The 25,516-nt window shown below is 38.7% G+C and overlaps 2 protein-coding genes across 3 annotated transcripts in view; one reads left to right on the forward strand and one right to left on the reverse strand.

Moving 5' to 3' along the window:
- Positions 1–4,826: 4,826 nt before the first annotated feature.
- On the reverse strand, positions 4,827–22,668 carry Saxo2 (stabilizer of axonemal microtubules 2). Its single transcript, XM_036188840.1, has 4 exons — positions 22,538–22,668; positions 19,718–19,897; positions 17,652–17,854; positions 4,827–7,285 (listed from the first exon to the last, which is right to left on the reverse strand). The coding sequence occupies exons 1-4, from the start codon at positions 22,573–22,575 to the stop codon at positions 6,342–6,344; spliced, it is 1,365 nt and encodes a 454-aa protein (XP_036044733.1). The 5' UTR covers positions 22,576–22,668; the 3' UTR covers positions 4,827–6,341.
- A 78-nt stretch (positions 22,669–22,746) lies between these two features.
- The window catches only part of Efl1 (elongation factor like GTPase 1), a 118,813-nt gene continuing 116,043 nt past the window's right edge, over positions 22,747–25,516 (forward strand). Inside the window, exons 1-2 of one of the 2 annotated variants that reach the window (XM_036167572.1) lie at positions 22,747–22,809; positions 23,551–23,660. In XM_036167572.1, coding sequence (XP_036023465.1) covers positions 23,570–23,660 — 91 coding nt within the window. In that variant the 5' untranslated portion in view covers positions 22,747–22,809; positions 23,551–23,569. Of the gene's footprint in view, positions 22,826–23,550; positions 23,661–25,516 lie in introns of both variants that reach the window. The other variant, XM_036167564.1, reaches the window with a different exon arrangement.

Raw genomic sequence — 25,516 nt, forward strand, 5'->3', positions numbered from 1 at the left:
GTTCCCAGATTTTTCACATTGTCCAATTAGGAGTCATTTTATCATTATTTCCTTTAGCAGAAAAATAGTATTTGGTTTTCCCCTAGGGCCATGACCTATCTGGTCTCAGGTTCTTAGCTACCCGAGCAGGCGTGGGTTTCATCTTGTGGAGTGGGCTGTAAATCCAATAAGGTTAATCCTACATTTGTGTCATTATGGCACCAGCATATCTCACAGGCAGGTTACTGTTGTAGAGTGTAGGATTTATAACTGGGTTGATGGTTTCCTTTCTCCTCTGGTAGCATGCAGCACACATTCTAGTACCATCAACACTAGTCAGTAGGGATAAAGGCTCTAGGTAGGGAACAACTTGATGCTTGATGTCTCTGTGTTCAATGAAATATTTAAGTGTTACCTACCGAAAAAAGGCTTTACAATCAGTTTGTGGGTAAGGAAATAGCCTCAGACACTTGGGCCCTTTTGGCCAATGACTCAATTAGATGAAACCCATTCCTGGCACTAAAGGTTTCACTTGGTAGCAAAAGATTTCTAGTTGGGGTTTTGTCTCCCACATTATTTAGTGATTCCATGTATATTTCCTTTATGTATGTATATATTTAAGGAACTTCTACAGTAGATTTACACGACTCCTCCAAATGGTCTTTAGTGTTAGTTGTCCCTCCTTGTATTCCTTCCCCCTCCCTCTTTAATCCTTCTGTTCCAGTCTCCCCTGTCTCTCTCTCTCCCTCTCTCTCCCTCTCTCTCCCTATCTATCTATCTATCTATCTATCTATCTATCTATCTATCTATCTATCTATATCTGTCTATCTCTATCTCTATCTCTATCTATCTATCTATATCTGTCTATCTCTATCTCTATCTATATATATATATATATATTATATTCCCCTTTCTTTGGGAGATACTGCTCTCGGCCTTAGTTTCTTACTCTGCACCTAACCTCTGTGGTTATATGGACTGGAGCAACACCTGTCAAAGTCTTTAAAGGCTAACATCCACATATAATAGAAAACATACAGTATTTGTCTTTTGGGGTATGGGTTTCCTCAGGATGATTTTTTCCAGCTCCATCCATTTACAAGTGCATTTTATAATTTCATTTTTCTTAACAACTGAATAATAGTCCATTGTGTAAATGTACCACATTTCATTATTCATTCATTAGTTGGTGGACATCTAGGCTATTTCCAATTTTTGGCCCGTATGAATAGATCAGCTATGAAGATGGATGAACAAGTCTTTCTATAGTATGATGTACAGTCCTTTGGGTATAAGCCCAATAGTATTATAGCTGGATCTTGAAGTAGATCTATTCCTAAGTTCCTGAGGAACCATTACATTGACTTTTATAGTGGCTGTACAAGTTTGCTCTCCCACCAGCAATAGATAATTATTCCTCTTTCCCCACATCCTCATCAGCATGAGATGCCATTTATTTTATTGATCTTGGAGATTCTGGCTGGTGTAAGATGAAATCTCAGAGTCATTTTGATTTATATTTCCCTGATAACTAAGGATGTTGAACATTCTTTAAGTGTTCCTCAGCCATTTGTGTTTCATCCTTTGAGAATTCTGTTTAAATCTGTACTCTATTTTTAATTGGGTTGTTTCCTTGATGTCCAGATTTTTAAGTTCTTTATATAGTTTATATATTTGTCCATCAGATATTTAATTGGTAAAGATCTTCTCTCATTCTGTATGCTGTTGCTTTGCCTGAATGACAGTTTACTTTACTGTGCAGAAGCTTCTCAGTTTCAGGAGGTCCCATTTATTAATTGTTGTTCTTAGTGCCTGTGCTATGGATATTCTGAAAGTCTTTTCTGTGCCAATGTGTTCAAGACTATTTCCCTTTTTCTATGCTTTCAGATTCAGGCTTCCTAGTCTTGTGTTGAGGTCATTGATCTATTTGGAACTGAGTTTCATGCAAGTTGATAAATATGGATTTATTTTCATTATTCTACATGTAGACACCCAGTTTGACCAGCAATATTTGTTGAAGATGCTGTCTTTTTTTAGTGAGTTTTTGGCTTCTTTGTTAAAAATCAGGTGTCCATAAGCACAGACAAACAATTTTTAAAAATCAGAAAGGCTAGAGGTGGAAACATCCTATTAAACTTTCATTCTGTATTTTCCTCCATACTGGATAATCCAAGTTTGCCTTAATGGAAACTCCTCCTTCTAGACTCAGGCAGACTGTTGAATATTACTAGTTTCCAATGCTTTTCTAAAATGTGTAAATGTATTTTCCTGAATAGGAATTTGAGGAGATCTAAGAAGTGAGTGAACTGGGAATTACTAACTTTCCATTTCTGTTACCCTGAAATGCTTCTTTAATAGAGACCTGTGTTTATGCTGGTTTGTGCTGGTTAGTTTTTTTTTTTTTTTATTCCAAGTTGGCAGCTAGAATCTTGGAGGAAGAGGGAACTTCAATTGAGAAAATGCCTCTATTAGATGGCCTGTAGGCACATCTGTCAGGCATTTTTTAAAAAAGACTTTGTTGTTGTTGTTGTTGTTATTATTATTGTTATTATTATTATTATTATTATTATTATTATTATTATTATTATTATGTGCTTTGTCTGCATGTGTGCCTGTGCACCAGAAGAGGACATTCTGATTGTGAGCTGCCACATGGTTTCTGGGAATTGAATTCAGGACCTCTAGAAGAGAAATCAGTACTCTTAACTGCTGAGCCATTTCTCCAATCTGGCACTTTTTGTTTGTTTGTTTGCTTGTTTTCAAGACAGGGTTTCTCTGTGTAGCTTTGGTGCCTTTCCTGGAACTCACTCTGTAGCCCAGGCTGGTCTCGAACTCACAGAGATCTGCCTGGCTCTGCCTACCGAGTGCTGGGATTAGAGGCATGCACTACCACTGCCTGGCCCAACCCGGTATTTTTGCTTTTTAAAAATTAATTTATGTTATGTGAATGTGTTTTTGCCTATGTGCATATATAGGGATCATATGCATGCCTTACCTACAAAGGCCAGACGAGGTTGTTGTTATTTCCTGGAAATGCAGTTAGGGTGGTTATGAACCACCATGTGGGTGCTAAGTCCATCATGTTGCAGGTTTGGAGTCCTTGAATAGAGGCCAGGAACCCATTGGTGAAGGTGAAACAGTGCAGGACACCCCAGCATATTGGAGATGTAAGAACCCAGGTATGATCAAGGACTGCAGCAGGTGTGGAGTGGCGCTGACCTGATCCAATGAGACAAGCAGGGTGTGGTGCAGATGACATACAAAGCCAGAGAGGTGGAGCTGTTTGTGCCCTTTGGAGCCCAGAAGATCATGAATGAGTTCACGACATTGAGGGCAGAGTTATTTATACTGATGGGTGTTGGTTTTGCTTTTATTTAATTGTGACTGTGTCTTGGGTCTTCTCTCTTGGAATAAAAAGTATGTAACTTTTATTTTACAGTTGAGAGACTGGATTTTTAAAGAGATGCTGAATATTTTAAAGAGACCATTTGAAGTTTTAAAAGACTGTGGGACTTTTAAAGGTGTACTATGTTTTATATTGTGATAGTAACATGAGATCTTGGGAATAAACAATAAGTGACAGGTTATGGTTTAATAGTGATGTATTTATGTGTCATATTGACAAAGGTTCACTTTTGCTGGTTAAAAATGTTTTTTCAAATGGTATATTTTGGTTATATTATTTCCTTGTCCCCATCTCCTCTCAGATCCTCCCCACCCTTAATGTGCAGATTCTCCATCCCACCTTCTCTCTCAAAATAAGGAGAAAAAAACAACAAAAAAGAGATAAAGAAAGGAAGGAAGGAAGGAAGAAAAAAGAAAGAGAAAGAGAGAAAACCAGTAAGACAAAAATTGCGTGGTTAGTTTTGGTGTGTGTGTGTGTGTGTGTGTGTGTGTGTGTGTGTGTGTGTGTTTTAATCAGCTTAATACAAACTAGAGTCATAGAGGAAGAGGCACTCTCAGTGGAGGAAATGCCTCCATCAGACTGCCTGTAGGCACATCTGTGAGCATTGTCTTGATTAATGATTGATGTGAGGGACTATTCTACTATGGGCAGTGCCACCTATGGTCCAGGGTTGCATAAAGCAGGCTGAACAAGCCACAGAGACCAAATAAGTGATGTCCTCCCCCCACCACGATGGCTTTTGCCTCAGTTTCTGCCTCCAAGTTCCTGCCTCAAGTTCCTTCTCTGAATTCCCTTCATGATGACTATAAGCAGTAAGATGAAATAACCCTGTTCCTCCCCAACTTGCGTTTGGTCATGGTCTTCATCACAGCAATAGAAAACTAACTAATTAATATGGTCCTTCCTATTTTCTTCGTTCTTATTTCTTCCTATCTTTCAAGGTTTGGCTCAGCCAGCATTTCTTAAGGGAGAAGTTCCTGAACTCCTAGCTGAATGCCTCAGGCTATGATCTCTTCCAATTTCTATTCCATACCTATTATATTAGGTTACAGTGTGACACAGTTTGTGATTGTGTCCTCAGCCTAAGGAAGACTGCTTCAGAAAATGCCAGTACATGTCTTCTTAAGGATGACCTTTGCTCAGAGGAGACCAACCCCATCAAATTATAGAGAGATTTGAATATTAAACACTGGAACATGGGCCAGGATGAAGAGAATGGTGTAGTATTGGCCAATTTTAAATTTCAATTATTAAAATAATATTTTCTGTTTTAAAATAGTGGATATCTACTTATGCATAGGTTTATCTAGATAGGAATTTATTTGGAAGTTCTATCTCAAAATAATACAGAGATGACTTTGTGAAAATCAATATTTTATTAATTACACATAAAAACAAATTTTCAGATATTATATATTTATAACAAATGCAAATATGGGGAATTCCTTTCAATTGATTAGAAATATTTAATGATTAGAAATATTTAATGATTAGAAATATTGAATAAAATACTATTAATTCATCCTCAGTATATAATCTTAAACAACAATGAAAACATTAAAATTCATTTTAAGGTCAATCTTGTTTTCTCATATATGATCATTTATTAAAACAATCACTTGATCTTAGTTCACTAGCAACTTTCAGCATTTGTAAGTGTATAGGCTATTTCCATGTTCCTTACTGATATTCCTTCCCCTTCCTTCTTAGCACTTATCTTACACTTTAAGTGGTGGCCAAGATCGTTATGGCTCTTACTAGTAAACAGTGGTTCTGGATGCGTAAGTGCCTAGGTTTATCCTGGAGATTTTGTCAAAGCTGGAAGTCCTCCCTAAAACTTCTCCAGCAAATATTTTTCCATTTGAAAATATAGCCATTAACACCAAAGTATTTAATCTAAGTTCTCTATACTCTGCCATAACTTATAGGGTGCTTGTGACTCTACAGTGGGCAGATGCCTCTCACAAATATGTATTACTCATAAACTCAAAGGTTATTTTACAATCCTTGCTGGGGATGAGGTAATGAGTATTAAGTCTATAACTATCCATATTTGAAAAGGAAAAAGTAAGAACAAAAAGTAGCTGAGGGTTAATCACCCCCTTACATTTATACTTTATGCATTCAAATGTATTGAGTGATTTGATGTTCCCAACCATCTTTTATGAGGTAGACAGAACCACTATTCTTTTACACATGAATTGCAGAGGTAAGTATGTGAGCAGCTTGCTTACAGTGGCACAAATAGAAACTGATGATATTAGTATTTGAACTCTGGTCCTCTGATTCCCAGCCCAGAGGACCCTTCTTCTTCAAATCACAATGCCTCTTGATATGTTGAACAGGGCAAGGAGCAGAGCAATAGTCTCTGACATCACCAACCAAAACTTGACTTGTTCTAGTTGCTGTAAATATGTTGAAGTTGAACGAACGAATGAACGAATGAATGAATAAATAAATCCTGGACTTTTTTGGAAGAGTAATCCATATCTCATCTTCAGTTTTGTTCTAGACAGTCCTAGTGTACTAGGTAAATGACAATGAGAGTAGCTGTATAATTGTGTAACTAAAAAGAAGTATAAATGGTAACAGACTGAGGACGAGCTATGCAACAGCATGTAGATGAGCATGCACATCATTTCACCTTCAGAAAGGTCTATTAAAGAACAATCTTGGGTCAGGACACTGGCACAGGTACAATGCATGTTCCAGGCTGGCCTGGAGAGACAAGGGAGGTCCCAGTTCAAAAAAACAAAACACAAGAGCAACAAAGAGCATTCTTGATTAAACTATTAGTACAAAATGGATTTGGGAATTCTGATCTGTATGTCCCAACTTGTTTTAAAAGCTAAAAATGGTATGTTATAGCTCTCATAGTATTTTTTCACTATAAAATTTGGGTTTTCTCTAAAAAAACTGGACTCTCATTAGCTTTCTTATAAAAATTACTTGATTATTAAAAAGCCTTCACTGCAGGAATGATCTTGCGAAAGAATTTATGTCCTTGGGAATTTGTATTTTCAAATATATAACCTGGAGGAGAAGGATAGCTAGCCGGGCAGATTTCCTGTTTCTTTGGTGTGTAGTGGATAGAATACATGGTAACATCATCAAGTGGAACCGAACTCTTAACAGCAGCATTTAAAGGTTTGCAGCTCTCCACTGGAATCAATTCATGTGGCACAAAGTGAGATCTGAAAGTGCTCAAACCATCAAATTTTCCAGATGGGTTGGGAATCTGTTGCTGCTGCTTAATAAGTCCTTGACGACAACTTTCCCACGCTGGAAAATCTTCCTTCATGGTGCTTTTTCCTTGGAAAGGAAAATTGCTTTTTCTTCTGTGAGAAACTGGCCTAATAGCAACAACGCGGCTGGCCTGATAGGGGACATAGTCAAGATGGCTGGTACTGTTTAACTGCATGCTTCCTTGAGGGGGCACATATTCTGCTACTTCCTTGACTTTGGGTGGTAGGATTTCCCATGGTTGGAAACTGTCACGGAATTCAGTGCTTCCTTTAAATTGAGCGTTTGGGGTTACTCTGGTGTGGGCAGGTCTGCAGATTTTTGCACTTTCTCCAGTAAAACCCTGAAAGTCATTCCGGTGAGTGGTAAGATCCTCAAAAGGCTGGTCAGTAGGCTTATAAACTTCTTTTGGCCTTGCAAACTTAACTTCTAGCTGATGAGGTACATAATCTCGACGATGACTTGTATCATCATTAAAGGGGCCTACAGAACTCTTGACCATAGAGCAGGGCTTAAAGCTTTGCCTAGGCTTTATCTCCCGGGGAATATAGTCATCCTGAAATGTAGTTGAGTTTCCAAATTTCACATCTGGGGGATGGTAAGCTTGCTCTGGTTTGCACAGTTCACATTTTTGAATATCCCAAGATCTATAATCATCTTAAAAATGAGAACAAATAAAACATTTTAAATACTAAGGAAAAGAACTTTCTTCAAAGAATCCTGACTAATCTCTCTCACTGCCAACCATCCTGATTTCTTTTAGATACACAAACACTAGCACCAGGTAAGAAGTTTTCCTCATAAATGTTCTTTTTGTTTCTTTTCCATCTTTTTCTGTGCATCTCCCTCTTGAGGATGGTTACTTTTCTATTCCAGATTTGTCTGATTACATACAAGGTACACATGAGCCTTACTGTGGATAGAAAGATATGTTGTGGGTAAAGACAGTATAAAATGTACTGGCTAGGATTTTCACTATAACTCACAAAATACTAAGGTCAGTCATAAAATTCAGGGTTTGAGAAGCCTCTAAGAGGAAGAATTCAATGTCTTGATTATGTATCTCATGAACTGGACAAGTCTGCAAGGCCAAAAACATTTACAAGTCAATGATTAAATTTTTAAGTACCTTAAAACTCACAGGAATGAACTTCAGGATCCTATTAGTGAAAATTAAAAGTCCTACAGACTATGTACACCAATTGCTCAATTTGAAGGAGGAGAAATTTCAAATTTCAATGTGATTCTGATCAAAGATATAAGATTGCATGGATTGGGCTATAAGGGATTCCCAAGAGATATGATACCATCTAGAGACCAGGAGCCCAAGCTGAGTGTGTTAAAAATGTTACATGCAATTTAGAAGTGAGCATCAGGGCTGAGATCTGAGAGTTAGAAGTTCAATACCTACAGCTCACTTAAACCATAGATAGAAAATTGAAGTGTTTGTATTTTGGCAAAGGCTTCTTTACATTATCTATTTCTAGACAGAAAAGTAGTAAGCTGAGAAATATGGTAAAATTCACTTTACCCCACAAAAGTATTTTAAAACAACAAAAATTAATTTGTAAATGACAAGTATTTTACATACTAGATAAGAAATATAAATACTAGCTGAGAAATATAAAATTTACTGCATTCCAAAATATTTTTAAATACCAAAAGTTAATTTATAAAAGGTAAGTATTTTATAATAAGGTAAGATCATAGAATATGAACCAAAGTCTAGGAAGTGACTACTGGAATAGTTAGGCTTTGAATGTTTACTATGTGGCTATCAACTGTGAAGAAAAAAAATCCTCATTCATAGATATTCCTGCTGAGTTTTAAACTAAATGATTAAGCTACTGATGTTTAGTGGGAGTGGAAATCCAGCCAAAGAGCAGATAATCTTTAATTTACCAGAATTCTGTGAAGCCAAGTGGCAAGAAAAGATGAACCAGACCAGTATTGTGACCCTAAAGTTGAAAATCAAGAACCAGATAAGAACATAAAAGAATGTCGTGGGGTAGTGTTGTAGATTGACGGCAGATGGAGCCATATTCTGAAAGACTTGTGTAGAAACAGAGAAATGAGGAACTGGAGAAGGCCAGGGGGTAGGTCAGCAACAAGAGAAGAGGTATGAAGGAAGCAAGGATGCTATGAGTGAAATCATGTACACATCAGCGGAGCACTTCCCCAGCTCCCTCTGTACCCAACAGCTTTCCATTGCCAGTTCACATGAAGCCTTACCATGGCTCTTTTTCTTGTGCTATCATGAAGGGATCTCTGTTCTTTAGAAACTACAGTGTAAAATTATAGCACTATTTGCTTAACTAAAGGAAATCAGAGATGTTAGTGAAGATCCATAGTTTCAGTTATGCTGGGAAAGTCTTTGCTGCCAAAGTGACGAAGAGAAAAACAATGCTCATTTCAGGTAAATATGCAAATGAACAGATGAAAGTATTTCCCCACACCAGAGCAACTTGGGCTTTTAAAAAGGAAGCAAGAATCTGGAGGGTGAGAGATAAGTCTTGACAGAATGAAGTACTACAAGCACTTCTTTTTAAGTTTCCAATCTCAGTAACAGGATTACCACAGAGCAGTGTTGGCACATGGTTTTCTGTAATAGCCAGATAGGAAATGTCTTAGGAAATGAAGCTTAAACCCAAGTCTTTAAAAATGTATAGTGCCTACCTCAAATGCAAAATTCTATCAATGTACCAAGAATGCAGCAATAGGTAGTATGGAAAATGGGTATGTCAATCAAACTGTATTTACAAAAAGAAAGTGGTGGGCTGTACTTGGCCTGCAGGCCAGTTTGTTTTCCCTTGCTTTACAATACAAATTTTTAACAAATCATAGTTCACTTTTGAGCAATATTGTTCTGGTTTATATATGCAGTTGTGCACCTTAATGATGTGGACATTATTAGTTATTTTGCTGTAGGAACATCAGCATTCCAAAGTGTCTGTGACCTCACTAGATGACATCATCTTAGTGGAATATGGTTGTAAACACAGTATTCTGTTGACTGAACTGTTACAAAGCACATGACTGCTGAGTAACAACTAAGGTACAGCACATTTCCAATTCTTACCTCTTTTACTTTGTACTTCGGTTAAAAAAAAAAAAAACAGCCAAAATTGATAGCATTTTTGCTCCAGAAAAACAATATATTGTTATTACTTCTATTTCTGGGGACTTTTTTCTCTTTATGAAGACCAAGTTTCTGTTGCTTCATATTTCATTTATCTTTAGAATTTCTCCTAGAATTGCATATAACATTTACTGATAATTCTTTTTACTTGTCTGAAAGACTTTATGAAATATATTTTCACTAAGGTTTGATAAGGTTGCTGGTGTCCCTCTGTGGCCTAGCCTTCAGCATTTTCAAGATGTAACTCCATTATCTTCTGGTTTCCATGGTCCTAGTTCTCACTCTTCTGTTTTTACTTTTTTGTTGTTTTTGTTATTTTTGAGACAAAGTTTCATGTAGCTCAGGCTGGCCTTCAACTCCCTGTATAGCCAAGGATGTCTTTATCCTTTTGCCTCTACTTGCCAAGTACCAGGATTTCAGGTGTGTGCCACCATACTTGGATTTATAAAGAGTCTCTCATATTAACCAGGCTATATGTTCCTGCATGATTTTTTAAGTTATAAATGTAACCTGCTTGGGGGTTTTAAAGCTTTCTGGGCTTAAATAATTACTCATTACTTTTGGAAAAATAATTTCTCTTAAATCGTCAGGTAATTCTTCCATTTTCTTTGCCGTCTTCTGATATTCTAAGTACATGTATGTTAGTCCCACTTCAAAGTGTGATACAGCGTTGGGCACTTCATGCTCTTTTCCCCTCCTTACATTTGGTTTATGTTGATTTATCTTAAGCCTAGGCTCTCCTGCCTCCCCGGTGTACCTACTCAAACACCTATGCAAGGCATTGTCAATTCTATTTTTTTTTTTTTTTTTTTTTTTTTTTTTTAGTTATTAGACCTTTTTGTAGTTTCCATCTCTTGGTTAATTTTCCCACTTGTTTCAGACCATCAGTCATAGTTTGATTCCCTGATAGACCTACTATCTGGCTCCTTCCTGGACTGAGTTTTCCTTTGGTCTCATGACGATGCCTTCCTTTTTCTCCCTCCTTCCCAGCCCCCTCTATATAATTTGAAAACCAGACATCATAAAGGAATCCATGTTCATTTGCCAGAGCTTTATTAGCGCAGTTTGGTCCAGTCCGTAATTAAGTTTGGGGCTCTCTGTTGCAATGCTTAACTTTAGCGGAGCAGCAGAATGTCTTCGGTTTTATTCCTGTGTCAGGTTGGAGGCTGGTTTGTGGGGAGGCTTTTCATCCATCTGTTCCACCTTTAGCTTTTTATATTTCAGGAAATGTGTCTTTCCATATCCTGTCCTTTCCCAGCAGTGGGCTGATGTTGTTCATTTTCAAGTGAGGTGGGTTGCTGTGTGTATGGAGGGTATCTATTGCTTTTCTCCAGCTTGGGCTACCCTGCATCTCAGAGGCAGAGCTTGACGTCCCAGGGCCCTTTAGAGTCATCTAGAGTGCTTAGTCCAGGGACGCCTCCTTTCATGTTAAGTTTTAGGTGGGCAGTGGTGGCGCACTCCTTTAATCCCAGTACTCAGGAGACAGAGGCAGGTGGATCTTTGTGAGTTCAAGGCCAGCCTGGGCTACAGAGTAAATTCCCTGAAAAAAAAGGAAGTTTCTTTTCTTTTCTTTTTTGGTTGATATCCCTGAGGTCTGCCCTTTTCTGAAAGGAAACAGAGGAGTGGATCTGGTGTAGAGGGGGAGAAGAGGGAATGGGAGAAGAGGAGGGCGGGGAAACTGTGGTTGGGATGTAATAAATGAGAGAAGACTTAAAAAAAACCCAAACTTGTTTGGCTTGTTTCCTTTCTCTTGTCTGCAAACTGCAGCATCCACTTCGACAGTGCCTCATGAGCTGTTGTTCTAGAGGATTTGGAGCTCAGCTGCCTAAGGGCTGGCTGCATGAGCATTGATGACTCTATGCATTGCCCACCAAGCTCTTCCGTGTTTGGTTGAAAACATTCTTCAGTTTTCTGCATCTTACTCAGAAGTTGGAAATCCCAGACCATTCTTTGTCACTTTAAAATTATACCTGCAACTCTACAAATTCAGTTTCTGTAACATATCTACTTGAACTATATTTCTTAAGTTAATTTGGTGAATTACCTTGTTCAAAGGTAAATTTTCACAATTTATATAAATAAAAATTCTTGACATCAGATTTTGAATCTCTTATATTAAGAGCCACCCTAAGTTATTTATATGTAATACAATGAATTATGTAATACAATGATATAGTCAGCTAGGCTTGACTATACCACTACTTGCTTTCCCTCATATGCTTTTTTTATGTTCCCATCCCATAGAACTTTTTCCTACATTCTTTTAAATTAGTACAGGATTTTATTATCCCATCTTTATTAGAATTTTGCTGAAGACTTTCTGCATTTTTATGAAAAAATACTTAATTTCACTCATTATGGTGTCTGTCTGACTCACGTATGCTGCTGTTTTGAACATTTCCACAACAATAGTTTTCTTTAATGCTACTGTTCTGACATGTTTCAATCTCAATTTGTTTGAAAACAACACTACTTTATGAAATCAATATTAATTTTTTCTACATATTTTCTTTTTGTGCATTTTATCTTATTCATCCCTGAATTCTATATTTCTATTGGAATCATTTCCCTCCAACTACAAGACTTTCCTTAATATTCTGTAGTATTATTGCTCTGCTGCTAGTAGAATCTTTCAGTTCTTGTTTTAAAGAATCTTTGTCGTATTTTTGAAGACTATCTCACTAGTTATAAAAGTCGGGGATTCAGTATATTTAAATATTTTCTTGTGGCATTTTAAAAATTATTTTAAAAGTTTATTTTCATACAATGTTTGATTATATTTACCCTCCCCCAAGTCTTCCTAAATCCTCTGAATATCCTTACTCACCCAACTTCATGCTCTATCAAAAACAAAATACAAAAACTACCAAACTGTAACACATCTACATGCATATGCATGCAAGGAAAACATCGATCAACTACTCCTGAGCATGAGTCCTGCCTGGGAGTGTGATTGATAGACTCTGTCACTCACTCAATTGGAGAAAACTGATTTTTCCTCTGTAAGCAAGTATCAGTTGCAAATAACTCCCTGGTGAGGGGTGGGACTTTTGGCCCACTTCCTCCTTTCCATGCTGGGATTTGGGGGTTGGGAGAGGGGGTCTTGAATTTGTGCAGGTCTTGTGCATGCTATCACAGTCTCTGCACACAGATATGTGCACCAGCCCTGTTGTGTCCAGAAGACTTGTTTCCTTTGAGACATCCACTTCTTCTGGCTCTTAAAATCTTTCTGCCTCCTCTGCTGTATAAATCCCTGAAACATGAGGAGGGGTTTGCATAGACATCCTATTTAGGGCTGCATGCTCCAAGGTCTCTAGTCATTGGGTTCCAACAGTCTGGTTTAACTCTCTTTCCTGAATTTTTTTCCTTTTTCATAGTTTTCCATCACCCTTAAGAATTCTTTACCTCTTTAAAATGACATTTGCCTGGGGCAGTTTCCTTTGAGTTTATCTATGTGGGACTTAAATAAGTACAATGATTCTATCACAAATTATGGTAGTTTATTGTACATTTATCTCCTGATTTTTCTATAGGGTTCATAATGTTTTACTAGTCACTAGATGTGTATAAAGGAATCCTGGAAACTAAATTCATTTTTTTTTTTTTTTTTTTTTTTTTTTTGTAGAAGAAATTTTGTTCTTTCAGGAATTTGGCATTTAGGATGTGGGCATAGTCCCTCAATCCAGTTAGGGATTGAGCTAAATTGATACAGTCATGCTCTATGTTTAAATGTCTCTAGAACATGATTTGGGTGTGTTTGTGGTAAACTCTTCATTCTAGGAGCTTTATCTACTAAGCATCTATTCCCAAATAAAGTTCTTAGGTGTTTCTTGGAATTTTTTGGCTCAGTCTCCGAGCTCATTATGTCCATCAAAGAATGCAAATTTCACAAAGAAATAAGCAATGCATATGGGATTTTTGTAGGCTGCATCATGGGTCAGCTTACATATCAAGTGACTCATTGTTTTATTTTTCCCATAGTAAATTGATTTTGTCTATGCCAAGTTTAATCCTCAGCCTAGACTTGAACTTGGCAAATATTTTCACAGAATTAATAGTCATCTATAAGGTGGACAGCATTCTGTGGAATTTTAGGTTTTTTTTTTTTTTTCCTGCACAGGCTGTCTGCTATTAAAAGGACTTAAAATTTTTATATTATTTTCTTAGTTGTTATAATAAAAGTAATGATTTTCTTTCTTTTTTTGGGGGGGTGGGTGGGTTTTGAGACAGGGTTTCTCTGTGTAGCTTTGGAGCCTTTCCTGGAACTCACTCTGTAGCCCAGGTTGGCCTAGAACTCTCTGCCTTCCAAGTGCTGGGATTAAAGGTGTGCGCCGCCACCACCCGGCTTTTTTTTTTTTTTTTTTCCTACACCATACTTTTCACCTTCAGAAGACCTTATAAAAATATGTAATGTAGTCAAGCATGGTGACACACAACTGTACTGTAAGGACTGGGAAGATGGAGCCAGGTGGATTGGGAGCTCAAGGACACCCTCTGTTATACACAAGTTCAACACCAGTTTGAGCTACATAAAACATTGTTTAAAAAAATAATGATTATGAAATGTCTAGCCTATCAATCAAGGCTCTTTGCAATCTAATCTTAACCTGCATTTATAGAGTTTATCCCAGCTTCTGAGTCTCGACTCTGATCTTTAGCAGCTTCACTGAAGAAATCTGCCTCCCACCCCCTCACCATTTTATGAGTTCTTGCTTATTTTATTCAGGTTTTGGTACACCCTTTCTCTTTCTATATATGAATAATCACTAATCTCTGGAATATTTCTAGGGTAGCCTGAAGTAATATATTATCAAATATACTGTGTTTTGATATAAGGCATACCTGTGTTAAGCCAGGCTAGTCTTGAACTATAGAGGACAGGCTGACTTTGAACTTGAGGTCCTCTACAGCCTTCTAAGTACTGGAATTACAGACATATGTATGCCACAACAACCTACTACCAAATACAAATTTTTCAATGCTCCACTAACTTTTGACTTTTTTTTTTACCTAGTCATCCATTAATAAGATATCATGGCTGTGAATAATGCTAGAATGGATCTAAGAATGCATATTATAATCTTGAGGTTATAATTTCCTTCAGTTATAAATCCTGAGTAGATATTGCTGGATCATATGGAAGTTCCATTTTTAATTTTTTGAGAAATTTCTAAATCTTTTAATAGCTGTACCAATTTCTATTCCTATGCAGAGGAGTACAAAGTTCTTTTTTGCTTGCCAACAAGGGTTTTCTTTTATCTTTGAATAATATCCAACGAAATAAATGTGAAGTGTATCTTTGTTTTTCATTTGCATTTCCCTATCTTAGTAACTCTGCGAATCTTTTCGTGTACTCATTGGCCATTTGTGTCTTCTTTGGAAGAATGCTTATTCAGATCATGGGCCATTCTTAAATAAGGTTTGTTTGTTTTTTTGGGGGGGGTACTAAATTGTTTGATTTCCTTATATATTTGGTTAACTTATCTAATATATGGTTTGCAAATAATTTTCCAAATACATAGGTTGCCATTTCAGTTCTTGCTGCATAGTTTTTTAGTTTTATGTGATCCCACTTATGTGTTTTTGTTCTGTTGTTTGTGCTTTTAGCATCCTATCTAAAACAAATCCCAAAGTCAGTATTTACTCTTGGAATTTTACAATTTCAGGTCTTATATTTAAATCTTTCCTTTGCTTTAACTTTTGTGTATGGTATAAAGATCCAATTTTATTATTTTTGTATGAGGCTATTCCAGCTTTCCCAATACAAATTACTGGCGAAATTGTACTGTTTTCTACATTGTGTATCTATAGCTCCCTCACTGAAGATGAATTTGCTGTATGTGCTTATATATACTCTTGAGCCTTGATTCTGTTTCACGGGTCTGTGTGTCCATTCTCTAGTTATTAAAATACTAATTATGGTAGCTTTGTAATATAATTAGAAATCAGGAAGTATTGTATCTCAGACTTTGTTTTCTCCAGACTGCTTTGGCTATTGGTCTTCTGTGGTGTCATATGGATTTTAAAATTGTTGTTCTTATTTCTGAGACAATGACACTGGAATTTGGACAGGTATTGCATTCAATCTGTAGACTGCTTTGGTATCACATTTTAATACTATTTATCCCAATCCATGGGTACAAGATAGTTTTCCCCTTCTTTCATCTGTATTCTATAGTTTTTAGTGTACAGATTTTTTACTTCCTTATATTGGCTATCAAATTTCCGAATGTAAGCAATGACTCTCCAGTCTAGATCTCTGTATTCTCTCTAACAGCAAGCACAGGACAGAATAAGCCCCAAGACCCTGAGGAAACCACAGCAATGTAGTTTTAGCATCCACATTTTAATATGAATGAATTTCTAAGCTGAGGACAGACAAATTTCTGTTTCCTAAAATCTCATGTTCAGTAATCTACTTACTGCACTGCAGGGTATTTTCTTCTCTACAATATTCCTTCTGTCTTCCCTCTGTCCTCTGCTCTCAGACTGTAATAGATGCCTGTTCTTATGGAGGCATTCAGAATTACACATACAGAATTACAACCACACAACATTCAGTACAGTTGAGGTTGTTGTTTCATGCCTGAAAACCTGGAACACTATGCATCTGTGTATGTTCCACATATGCACACAGCATCAAGGGATGTCAGTATTACTGTTTTTAATATATATTACACTAAAGAAAATTACTATGCTTTCATAAATGCCAAAGGAAAGTCATTTTCACTGATTATCTTTTATGCATATTAGTATGTCAGTAACGTGCTTGTGCTGTATTTGATTATACTCACCATTTGAAGTCTTTACAACTTGTCCTTTCTATAGCAGTATATGTACTCAGTTTTTCAAAATCAGAAAACATTATCCCTAACTTCCCCAACAAATCACAGTATATTGATACCTTGCATTTTACTTACCCATTTAATGCTCAGAGTTTTTAAAGTATTCATTAATTATTACCTAATTAACTATATATGCCAACACTCTTACAAAAGTTTTTATACTGGAACATACCCATTCAGCTATTTCATATAACCAACTGAAAGGATGTAGCCTGTATGTACAACTGTGTTACTAATAAAAAAATAGCTCATATCAAGATGGTCTGTTTTTTAATGAAGACTTCCAAGAGTAAAAGAATATTTTTAAAATCATGTAGGTTTTGTTGGGGGAGGAGGGTCATACAGTTGCCAGTGCTTACTCTTGTGAGCTGCTAACAATGGGAAAGTATATTTACACTTCTTTCTTGCTGTGAGCAAAGCTTAGAGGAGTAGGTAGGCCCTATCTGTTGTCACCTAGCACTGACTGTCAGGGGGCAGACATGTTTGTCTTATTCTGAAATCCAGTACTAAGAATCATCTGCTCATAGATCAAAACTTAATCCTCCAATCCAGTCTTTAGAGTATAAAAGTAATATTCTGCTTGTCAATCTCCTAATTTGTTAGTTTTACAGGTTGTCTGGAATTTGAATCAAGAGGACAGCTGCTATTTTATTTTTTCAACAACTCTAACTTTCTCTGCTGAATTTCAACTCATGATAGGACAGGAAAGGGTGAAAAAGACAATGTTAACTAATGTGACGAAGTGAGAAATGTAGCATACATCCTTGTTCAATGACACCCTTTGCTTTTAATGCTCTGAGATACAGACAGCTTAGGGGATAGATTTGGAGAAGACTCTAGGACTCCTAACTCCCCATGAGGCAGTTTGTTTGTTTGTAATTGGGTTTTGCTAACAATACTATTTTGGTCAAAGAGAAGAACGCGCTTTCCTAACCATGGTGATAAGTATGATAATACAAGAAAATTCTGAGCTGACTGTAAAGGTCAAAGCCGGCATTTTTAGGTTTGGGGCACCTTTGTTTTTACAATGACAAGTTACCTTTATAAGTTGGGATGGTGTCCAACTTCCCTTTTTGAACTCGTTGTCTTTCCACAGGCCGGACTTTTACCACAGGCTGCACTTCATAAGGATTAAAGTCTTGCTTGTAGGTTGTACCAAGATCAATTTTCCCCTGTTTGGGTTTATATTCTTCTGGAATGTGGCGAGGCTGCTTGACTACTTCATAAGGACGATAATCTGACCTGAAATATATATGTGTGTGTGTGTGTGTGTGTGTGTGTGTGTGTGTGTGCATGTGAAAATCAGCCTCACTGGTTCTGCTGTTTTGATTATCACAGTACTAAAATCTTCAATTCTGTCTTACTTGAACAATCTAAGGAGATATTAATGGTAATAGTTGATTATTTGAAAGGAGCAATTGAATTGTTTTTAAGGTTCTATCCAATGAAAAGAAAAGATATAAAAAAATCCTAGTTTTTAAAAATTGAAACATCTCAATTTGATCTTGTAAGTAAAATTCTCAAGTAACTAAATTTTATTTTTTATCTAATGTAGAAGTAAATCTCAAAAGAAAGATTTGATGAGATGATAAATTTGTCAAGATTAGTTCTGTATCCACTTTGTCAAAAGCCACATTCACCTACATAGACTATACCCAGGCATAGTGTCTTCCTATGAAGTCACAATAGCTTCCTGTGCATTGTTAAAAAGATCACTAACTCTGGCTCATAATATGGATGTGAGCCTTACTAAGACTTTGGATTTTTCAGAAGTCCTGGCCATCGGTAGGACTGAAATGGCAATCTAACTATCCTGTGCATTATATAACATCACTGTGACAGAGATGGTATTGCAGGGGCTAAGACAGTCCACTGGAATGGAGAAAACCAGAGAGATTCAAGACCAACTGGACTGTCTGAATCCAAATCCTGGCTCTGTCACTCAACAGCTGTATGACCTTGGATAACTTAGTTAACCTGTTCATGCTCTTGTTTGCTTATAAGTAAAGTTGGACAATATTATGATGTACATCACAGTTATTTTAAAGATATACACTGTCAATTCTGATGGTCACCTAACTGAGCTACAATTAATTATGCTGTCAAAATCAAAAATCTTACGTAAGTTCACAAGTCTCTTCCTGTGTTATAGAAACATATAGTGTAGAATGATACTTATTCTTTATATAGATAAATCACCCTTCAATTTCCTAGTCAGTATGATCAACATAAGCAAATCATGCCAGAGTTCTAAGCCCCTGTTTTTAGGAATGTTGGGTACCTACTTTAGGTAATGGGTATGGTACTAGGTTCCTGAGGAAGGAACACTGAGAAAACAACAGATGTACATCCTGCTGGCATGGAACACTGAAATGAATGTGAGAGGGATATTTGCTTAGCCTCAAAAGCTAAATAAATAAAAGGTAGCGTGGCAGAGATGACATTTACAAAGGAAAATTGTGTTGATATTTACAGATCAGATGAGTATTAGCTAGGGAAAGAGGGAGGGAGAATTCCAAACAGGGGAAAAAAAAACTAGAGAAGCAATCAGGGTTTGATAATCCATGGAGTAGTTATGGAAGGGATTGAGTCTATGCTAAACAACAGGAATGCTTTAAAGTATTTCAAGCATGATTATGAATAGGATTAAATCTTCATGCTTAAAAGACTGCCTTGGCAGGCTAATGTATTGGATACCAATCAGAGATGTAAAAACTAGAACACACACATATACATACCCACACATACATGTTTGCATGCACATGCACGAGTGAACACACACACACACACACACACACACACACACACACACACACACACAAATTAGGAAGAGGCATTCCTCTAGATGGTGGTTACAGTGCCAAGTACATAAATATGAGATATTTTAATCAATAAAAAAAACAACAAAACCTTTTGTTTTTCCTTTTCTTCTCTTTGCCAAAGTAACTTAATTTCTACCTTTCTGTTTTTCTCAAGTCATAATCAGTTTCTGCTTCTCAAATTAGTTCAACTTAATTCAACTAGGTAGTTAAATTTAAGTAGTAAGAAAACTTAAGGTCAGAAGAGTTGGGCAAAAAAATAAGGAAACTATTTCACAATATTTACTTAAATGTAGTTATTCCTTCCATTTTACCACGGTATGCTTGAAATTCTTGCTTGGGTTTAAGACTCTGAGGTGGAAGAACATTGCCATATTTTGGATATTTTTCCAAATACTCCGTTGTGGGGCAAGATATGCCAGAATGTTCATAAACCCTTGTGGTTCCATGTGGACAACGATGCCGTCTGTACAAACAAATAAACTGAAACATTATTTTGCCTTAAAAGCATCTGGTGTGGTTATTGCATGTGAACAGGGGCCCCAAAGAACTTACCACTTTGCACTTCAGCACAGCTTACCCCCTGCATTGAAGCTTATGAAAATATAAGTAAATTACAATGTAGACTTATGTAGCAGAAACTGGTTTTGCTCATAGCAGTTTAGTGACTTCTTATGCTACTGAAGTAGAAAAGCTAGCAAGTGAATTTCCTAGATGTCTGGTAGACAAGCTTTCCATTTGGGTTTCACCTACAACAGATCCTTACAGGTAACTGATGGAGAACATAGCTACAAAAGGAAGGAGGAAGAGCACAGCATCTGTTCTGGGTAGCTGAGTTGGGGCATGGGATATAGCAGAGGCCAAGAGGGCTGGAGCTGGGAGATGTTAGGCAGCATCCTGATTCCACATCTCCTTTATTCTTCCATGTGTTTAAGAAGCTTCCAAGTCACACGAATCAGGAGACTGAGTAATGTTCACTGAAAATGAAGCTGCTGTAAAGCGCTGGAGTGATTTTGTCCCATGCAGGGTCCCAGACCCTTGGGATATAAATCCAGGAGCAGAGTACACAGGCCATATATACATAAAAGTTCTCATGGAGTTGCACTGATTAACAGAACACAAGTCAAAGCTTTGGAATTTGTCATTGTTTTTATTGTCCACCAGAGCACTGCATTCACAGTGTAATATACCAAAGACTGTGGACAAATATAAGACATAAAAGTGCAAATAAATTATTATAAAATAGCCTAACATTTATAATCCTTAAAAGGAAAATTTCTTCCTTCTGATTTATGGTTTTGCTGGTAGTTATAGCTGTTTACACTTAGTAAGTCTTTCTGTCTTTTTGAAGAAGCAGCTCACAGAAATGATGAAATTGGCCAGGCATGGTGGTGCACACCTATAATCTCAGCACTCAGGAGGCAGAGGCAAGCAGGTCTCTGTGAGTTGCAGGCCAGCCTGGTCCTGAGTTGCAGGCTTGCTACAGCTGTTACACAGAGAAACCCTGCATGGAAAGACAAACAAAACAAAACAAAACAAAACAAAACAAAACAAGTGAAGTTAGATGTCCCTAATGGGAGATCAAAAGAATTGGATTTGAGGTTCCTAAGAGAGAACATATAACATGATGGTTTGAATCTGAAATGCTCACATGTTTTGAATCCTTGCTTCCCAGCTGATGGAACCATTCTGGAAGGATTTTGGAAGCTGTCACCTACCTGGTAGAAGTAGGTGGCTAATGGCAACCCTTGATAGATGACAGCCTGAGCCCTGATTCCTAAGGCTTTCTACTTCTTGGTCTGCCAGCATGTGAGAAGCCTGCTTCACGTTCCAGGAACAAGAACTTCCTCAGGCCTGACTGCATGGACCACACACTCTGGGACCGTATGCCCAAACAGACCTTCTTTCTTGTCCCTGTCTGGTATTGCTACCACGGTGATGTACATGAACTTAAGAGATGGTCGTCAACAACAAAAAGAATAGGGAAAGATCGTCCCTCTTCCCTTCTACCAGGACAGGAGGCAAAAGATGGGGTGGGGAGGGATGACAGTGAAGACTCTTTGCCCTATTCTGAGAGTGTGCCACCAAGGCAGCCACATTTTAAAACCACTGGCAGAGTGCACGACGCATGTCATAGGAACTCTTCAAGATTTCTGTGCCTCGTTTACAAAAAGGAAAGCAGCAGAGTCACTGCTCTCAAAGGAACTAAGCTTCTTCAAGGGACATTTCAGTAGAGACGTCACTAGCCATGCTTCAAAACCTAAAGGGGCTGCTTCTTACACGGGCAGTGCCCCGCCTCTTTGGATAGTGATATTATTTGAAGAATGAGGAGTCCCCAGTATAATGCATTTCTTGATGGCTGGATGGGAAAACAACTTACAGTGTAAATAGATTAAGATTTTTTTCTTACACACCAGATTTTGCAGATTTACACCTTAAAAGTTATGTTTCCACCCCCCCCCCACACACACACTTATTATGAGAGAGGCAGAAAAAAACTGCTTTCAATCAACATAGGGGGTCAGAAATACAAAGAGCTTGGCATTATTCACAGTTACTTAGCAAAGGTGATCTAATCCCTGGGTCAACAGTAAGGCTGAGGGAAGAGAAGAATGTGTTTGCTGGTGGTGGAAGGTTGTTAGGCAGACCAAATCTGCGGTCTAGGGTGGGGATTCCTGCCAGTTTCGCTCGTCAGGCAGACCCCAAGAGAACACTGCCTGCGCAGGAGTAAGAATAAGGTTTAGAGGATGCAAAGCCCTGGGTTGCAAACCAAAGACCTTGGCTATTGGTCTTTTACATTAACCAACAGAATTGGTGGGCGGGGGCAAGAACTCCCCCTGGACCAGATTCCATCACTTACCAGCCATCACAATCACTTATTTGCTCATACTACTTCTCAGGCCTGAACTGTATTTCAGTTTAAAGCTCTGGATAGGAAGCCTCGGGGATTGCAGAGAAGAAAAGTTTTGCCCCAGGAGCCAATCAAGTAGAGAAAAAGGTCACACTCGGCCCTCAGGCAAGGGAGTAATGGTGGGGGGCGGCGTGCAGCGAGAAGTTAGCAGTGCTCACGGCCCCGCCGACGCCGCAGCGGCCGGCTGTTTCTTACCCGCAGGTGCAAATCTGACACAGACACCAGTTCCTCATGCCCTTGGCTCCAGCGTCCTTCTCCGCAGGGCTGCTGCAGCTGGCACGTCAGAGCAGACACAGCGTCCGCGGTCGTCAAGGCGACCGCGGGACTCCACGAGGAAGGGAGTGATGCAGCTTCCGGTGGCGTTCAAGACGCGCGCAGGTCAGAGGTCGCAGGCCAGGAGGCCCCGCCTCCCGGCTCCGGAGACTTCCGGCTTGAGTTACTCCTGGAGCCTGAGAAGCGTGAGTCAGGTGCGGCGTGAAGCCGGTGAGTGGGGGGGTTTGCTTGCTAGGGACGCCGGCGACCGGACGGTGGTGGGGACCCCGGGAGTCGTGTCGGTAGGGCTAGGCGAGCAGGGCACCGAGCAGCTGCACCTCGTAGGAACCTGGGACCCTTGGCGACAACGACTCCGGAGTCCGAGGAAGGGCTTGCAGACCTCGCTTTGCCTTTTTTAATGGGAGAGGGATGGGCGTTGTGTCATGCACCGGCTGAGTTCCTAAGCTCCTGTTCCAAAACTTTTAAGGACACTCGGTGCAGTCACAGGGCCGAGATCCTTAAGTCTGGTGAAAGCCAGCAAGCTTGGCAAGAGCGGCAGACTTTCGGAGGGGCTACAGTGGGAAGGGGGAGATGTCCTCGGACTTTTCCTGTGGTCCTGGTGGGCCAGAGTACCTGAGTGCGTGGTGTCACTTAGACGGGCGTCTCTGCACCCCGCAGCGTGATTCACCGCGCCGCAGATCCGGAAACTCCCAGCGCACTCCATGAGTACCATAAGGGTGTGTGGACTTTACAGTGGAACTTGGGCCTGTACTGCCATATCCTGTCAGGGGTTAGAAGGAACTAGATAAGGCTAAACATTCCTTGGGTTCTCAGTTGAGAAATCTGAGGTGGCTTGTAAACCCCAGCATCTGTCTCTCAGCTTGTACATTTGTTGTTGTTGTTGTTCCCCCGACCTTTAAATTTTATACCACCTGTAATTTGCATGTAATTTTTAGTCACAGGAAATAATTAACCATGGTGCTCAATGGCGTTGATAAGATGATTCAGCTTCAGAAAAACACTGCCAACATCAGGAATATCTGTGTTTTGGCTCACGTTGACCATGGTAAGACTCTTTTAAAATGACTTTTTAATTAACAAAGAAAACATGTCTCTATATGTTTCACTGGAGTGATGAAAGTGATGCTTGCTTGCTAAGAAGTTGTGTGTGTGTGTGTGTGTGTGTGTGTGTGTGTGTGTGTGTCATGTCAGAGAAGCATGCTGTAAAACATTTGTAATAAACGGGTTAACTGGTGATTAGCATTCTTCTGCATAGGATTTCACACAATGCTTTTAAGTTTGAACTTGGATTTTGGTTAAAATATGGAAAAGTTTTTGAAATATTAAAACATCGTTGGTCTTGGTAGAGCGTATCTCCTAGGGCTCTGTCTTATTTAATTCATCACATGCTGAGTGAGCATCTCTTAAGTTTGTGCTGTTTTGTTAGATTTATCAGGAGCTAGACATCTCTGAGGAGGCCACCTGCCCAGCTGTAGATGTTTTAGGGACCAATCCGTGATGAGATGGGGGTGGGGGGGAATATATAAGAGTTCTGAGAACTGGAGGATTAGGTAGCCAGATTGGGTTAAGAACAGTTGTCAGGCATGCCCTTTGAGGAAGGGACTCTAGCTGATAGGTGGGGACAAGCATTACAGGGGTAGACAGAAACAGATGTGACTTAAAGTGCAGGTACAGTAAAGGTCGGGTTGGCTAACAACCTTGTAGGATTCAGATCAACATTCCTTGACACTGTCAGACTGAGTCTGCTCGCCAGTTGAAACTCTTCTAGTAGCCAGAACTCAATTTAGCACGTGAAATCAAAACTACTCAGCATTTTAAAGGGGAGGGAGTGGATGGGGAAGAGGCAGGCTGGGTCCTGTCTCTTCGAGCTTGTCATGGCTTCAAGGCTCTAAGAGGAGTTAGACATCCTAAACACTGGCCTCTTTCAAATGACTTTGCCTCTCTGTTCTTCAGTATATAGCCTATGTAAGAGGTTGATAAAGAGAATCTTGTCAGCAGTGAAATACTTAGCCGAGAAAATGGTCATTAACATGTTTCCTTAGCATGTAAGGAGCCATTATTAGGGGAAAAAAAGCAAGGTCAGAGTAGGAAAATTGTAGATTAGATTAGACTGGTAAAGGTGCTTGGGTGGGTTGAAAGGCAGAAAAGAGGCGTGGTGGTGACTCTTGTCATTAACATGAGAGCTCTGAAGGGAAGATAGGTAGCACAAAAACTAAGAGAATGGTCCAGGTTGTAGAAACGGAGATTGAGTTTTGTATGCACATGGGTGACTAACCCACCCCTTGGGTTTTATGGTCATATGCACATGTGTGGAGGCTCTGAGGACTAGCCAAAGGTTTTACTTTGTTTCTTTTTTCCTTTCCCTTTCTGTCTTGTTTTTCAGATTCACTAGTGTGTGTATCAAACATTGTTGTCCAAGGGACCCAGCCTTGCTTACTAATGGGAAGTCCCCTCTTTTGTGGTACATTCTAAGGGGTGTGTGTTTGCCATACTTAGAATGTATTCTACTCTGTTGCACAGCAGGAAAGTGATGGTCTAGGATTATATACTAAAACACATTATTTAAGCTCTTCAGAGGAACTCTTGATTGGCCCCTGGTCTATGCTATTACATAGATCCCACAGATTCTGTATTCACAGACTACAGAAAGCTGGATTGAAGGAAACATCCAACCATTTGTTAGCCCCATTCAACTGTGGGAATTGAGTCTGCCCATGTCATTCTTTAAATACAGGTAATTGTTTATGTCCCTTGAAGTTTTGTAAACTTTGGCAATAGTCTCATAAAGGTAACTGTAAATATATATTTGATTATGCAAAGAATTTCTTTTATGGCAAAGTAGATTCCAGGGTTAGTTTTGAAACAAGATTGTATTGGCTGCTGCAGTGTAGCGCTCCACAA

The sequence above is a fragment of the Onychomys torridus genome, chromosome 1 (assembly GCF_903995425.1).
Source record: "Onychomys torridus chromosome 1, mOncTor1.1, whole genome shotgun sequence".
In the NCBI taxonomy this organism is placed as follows: domain Eukaryota; kingdom Metazoa; phylum Chordata; class Mammalia; order Rodentia; family Cricetidae; genus Onychomys; species Onychomys torridus.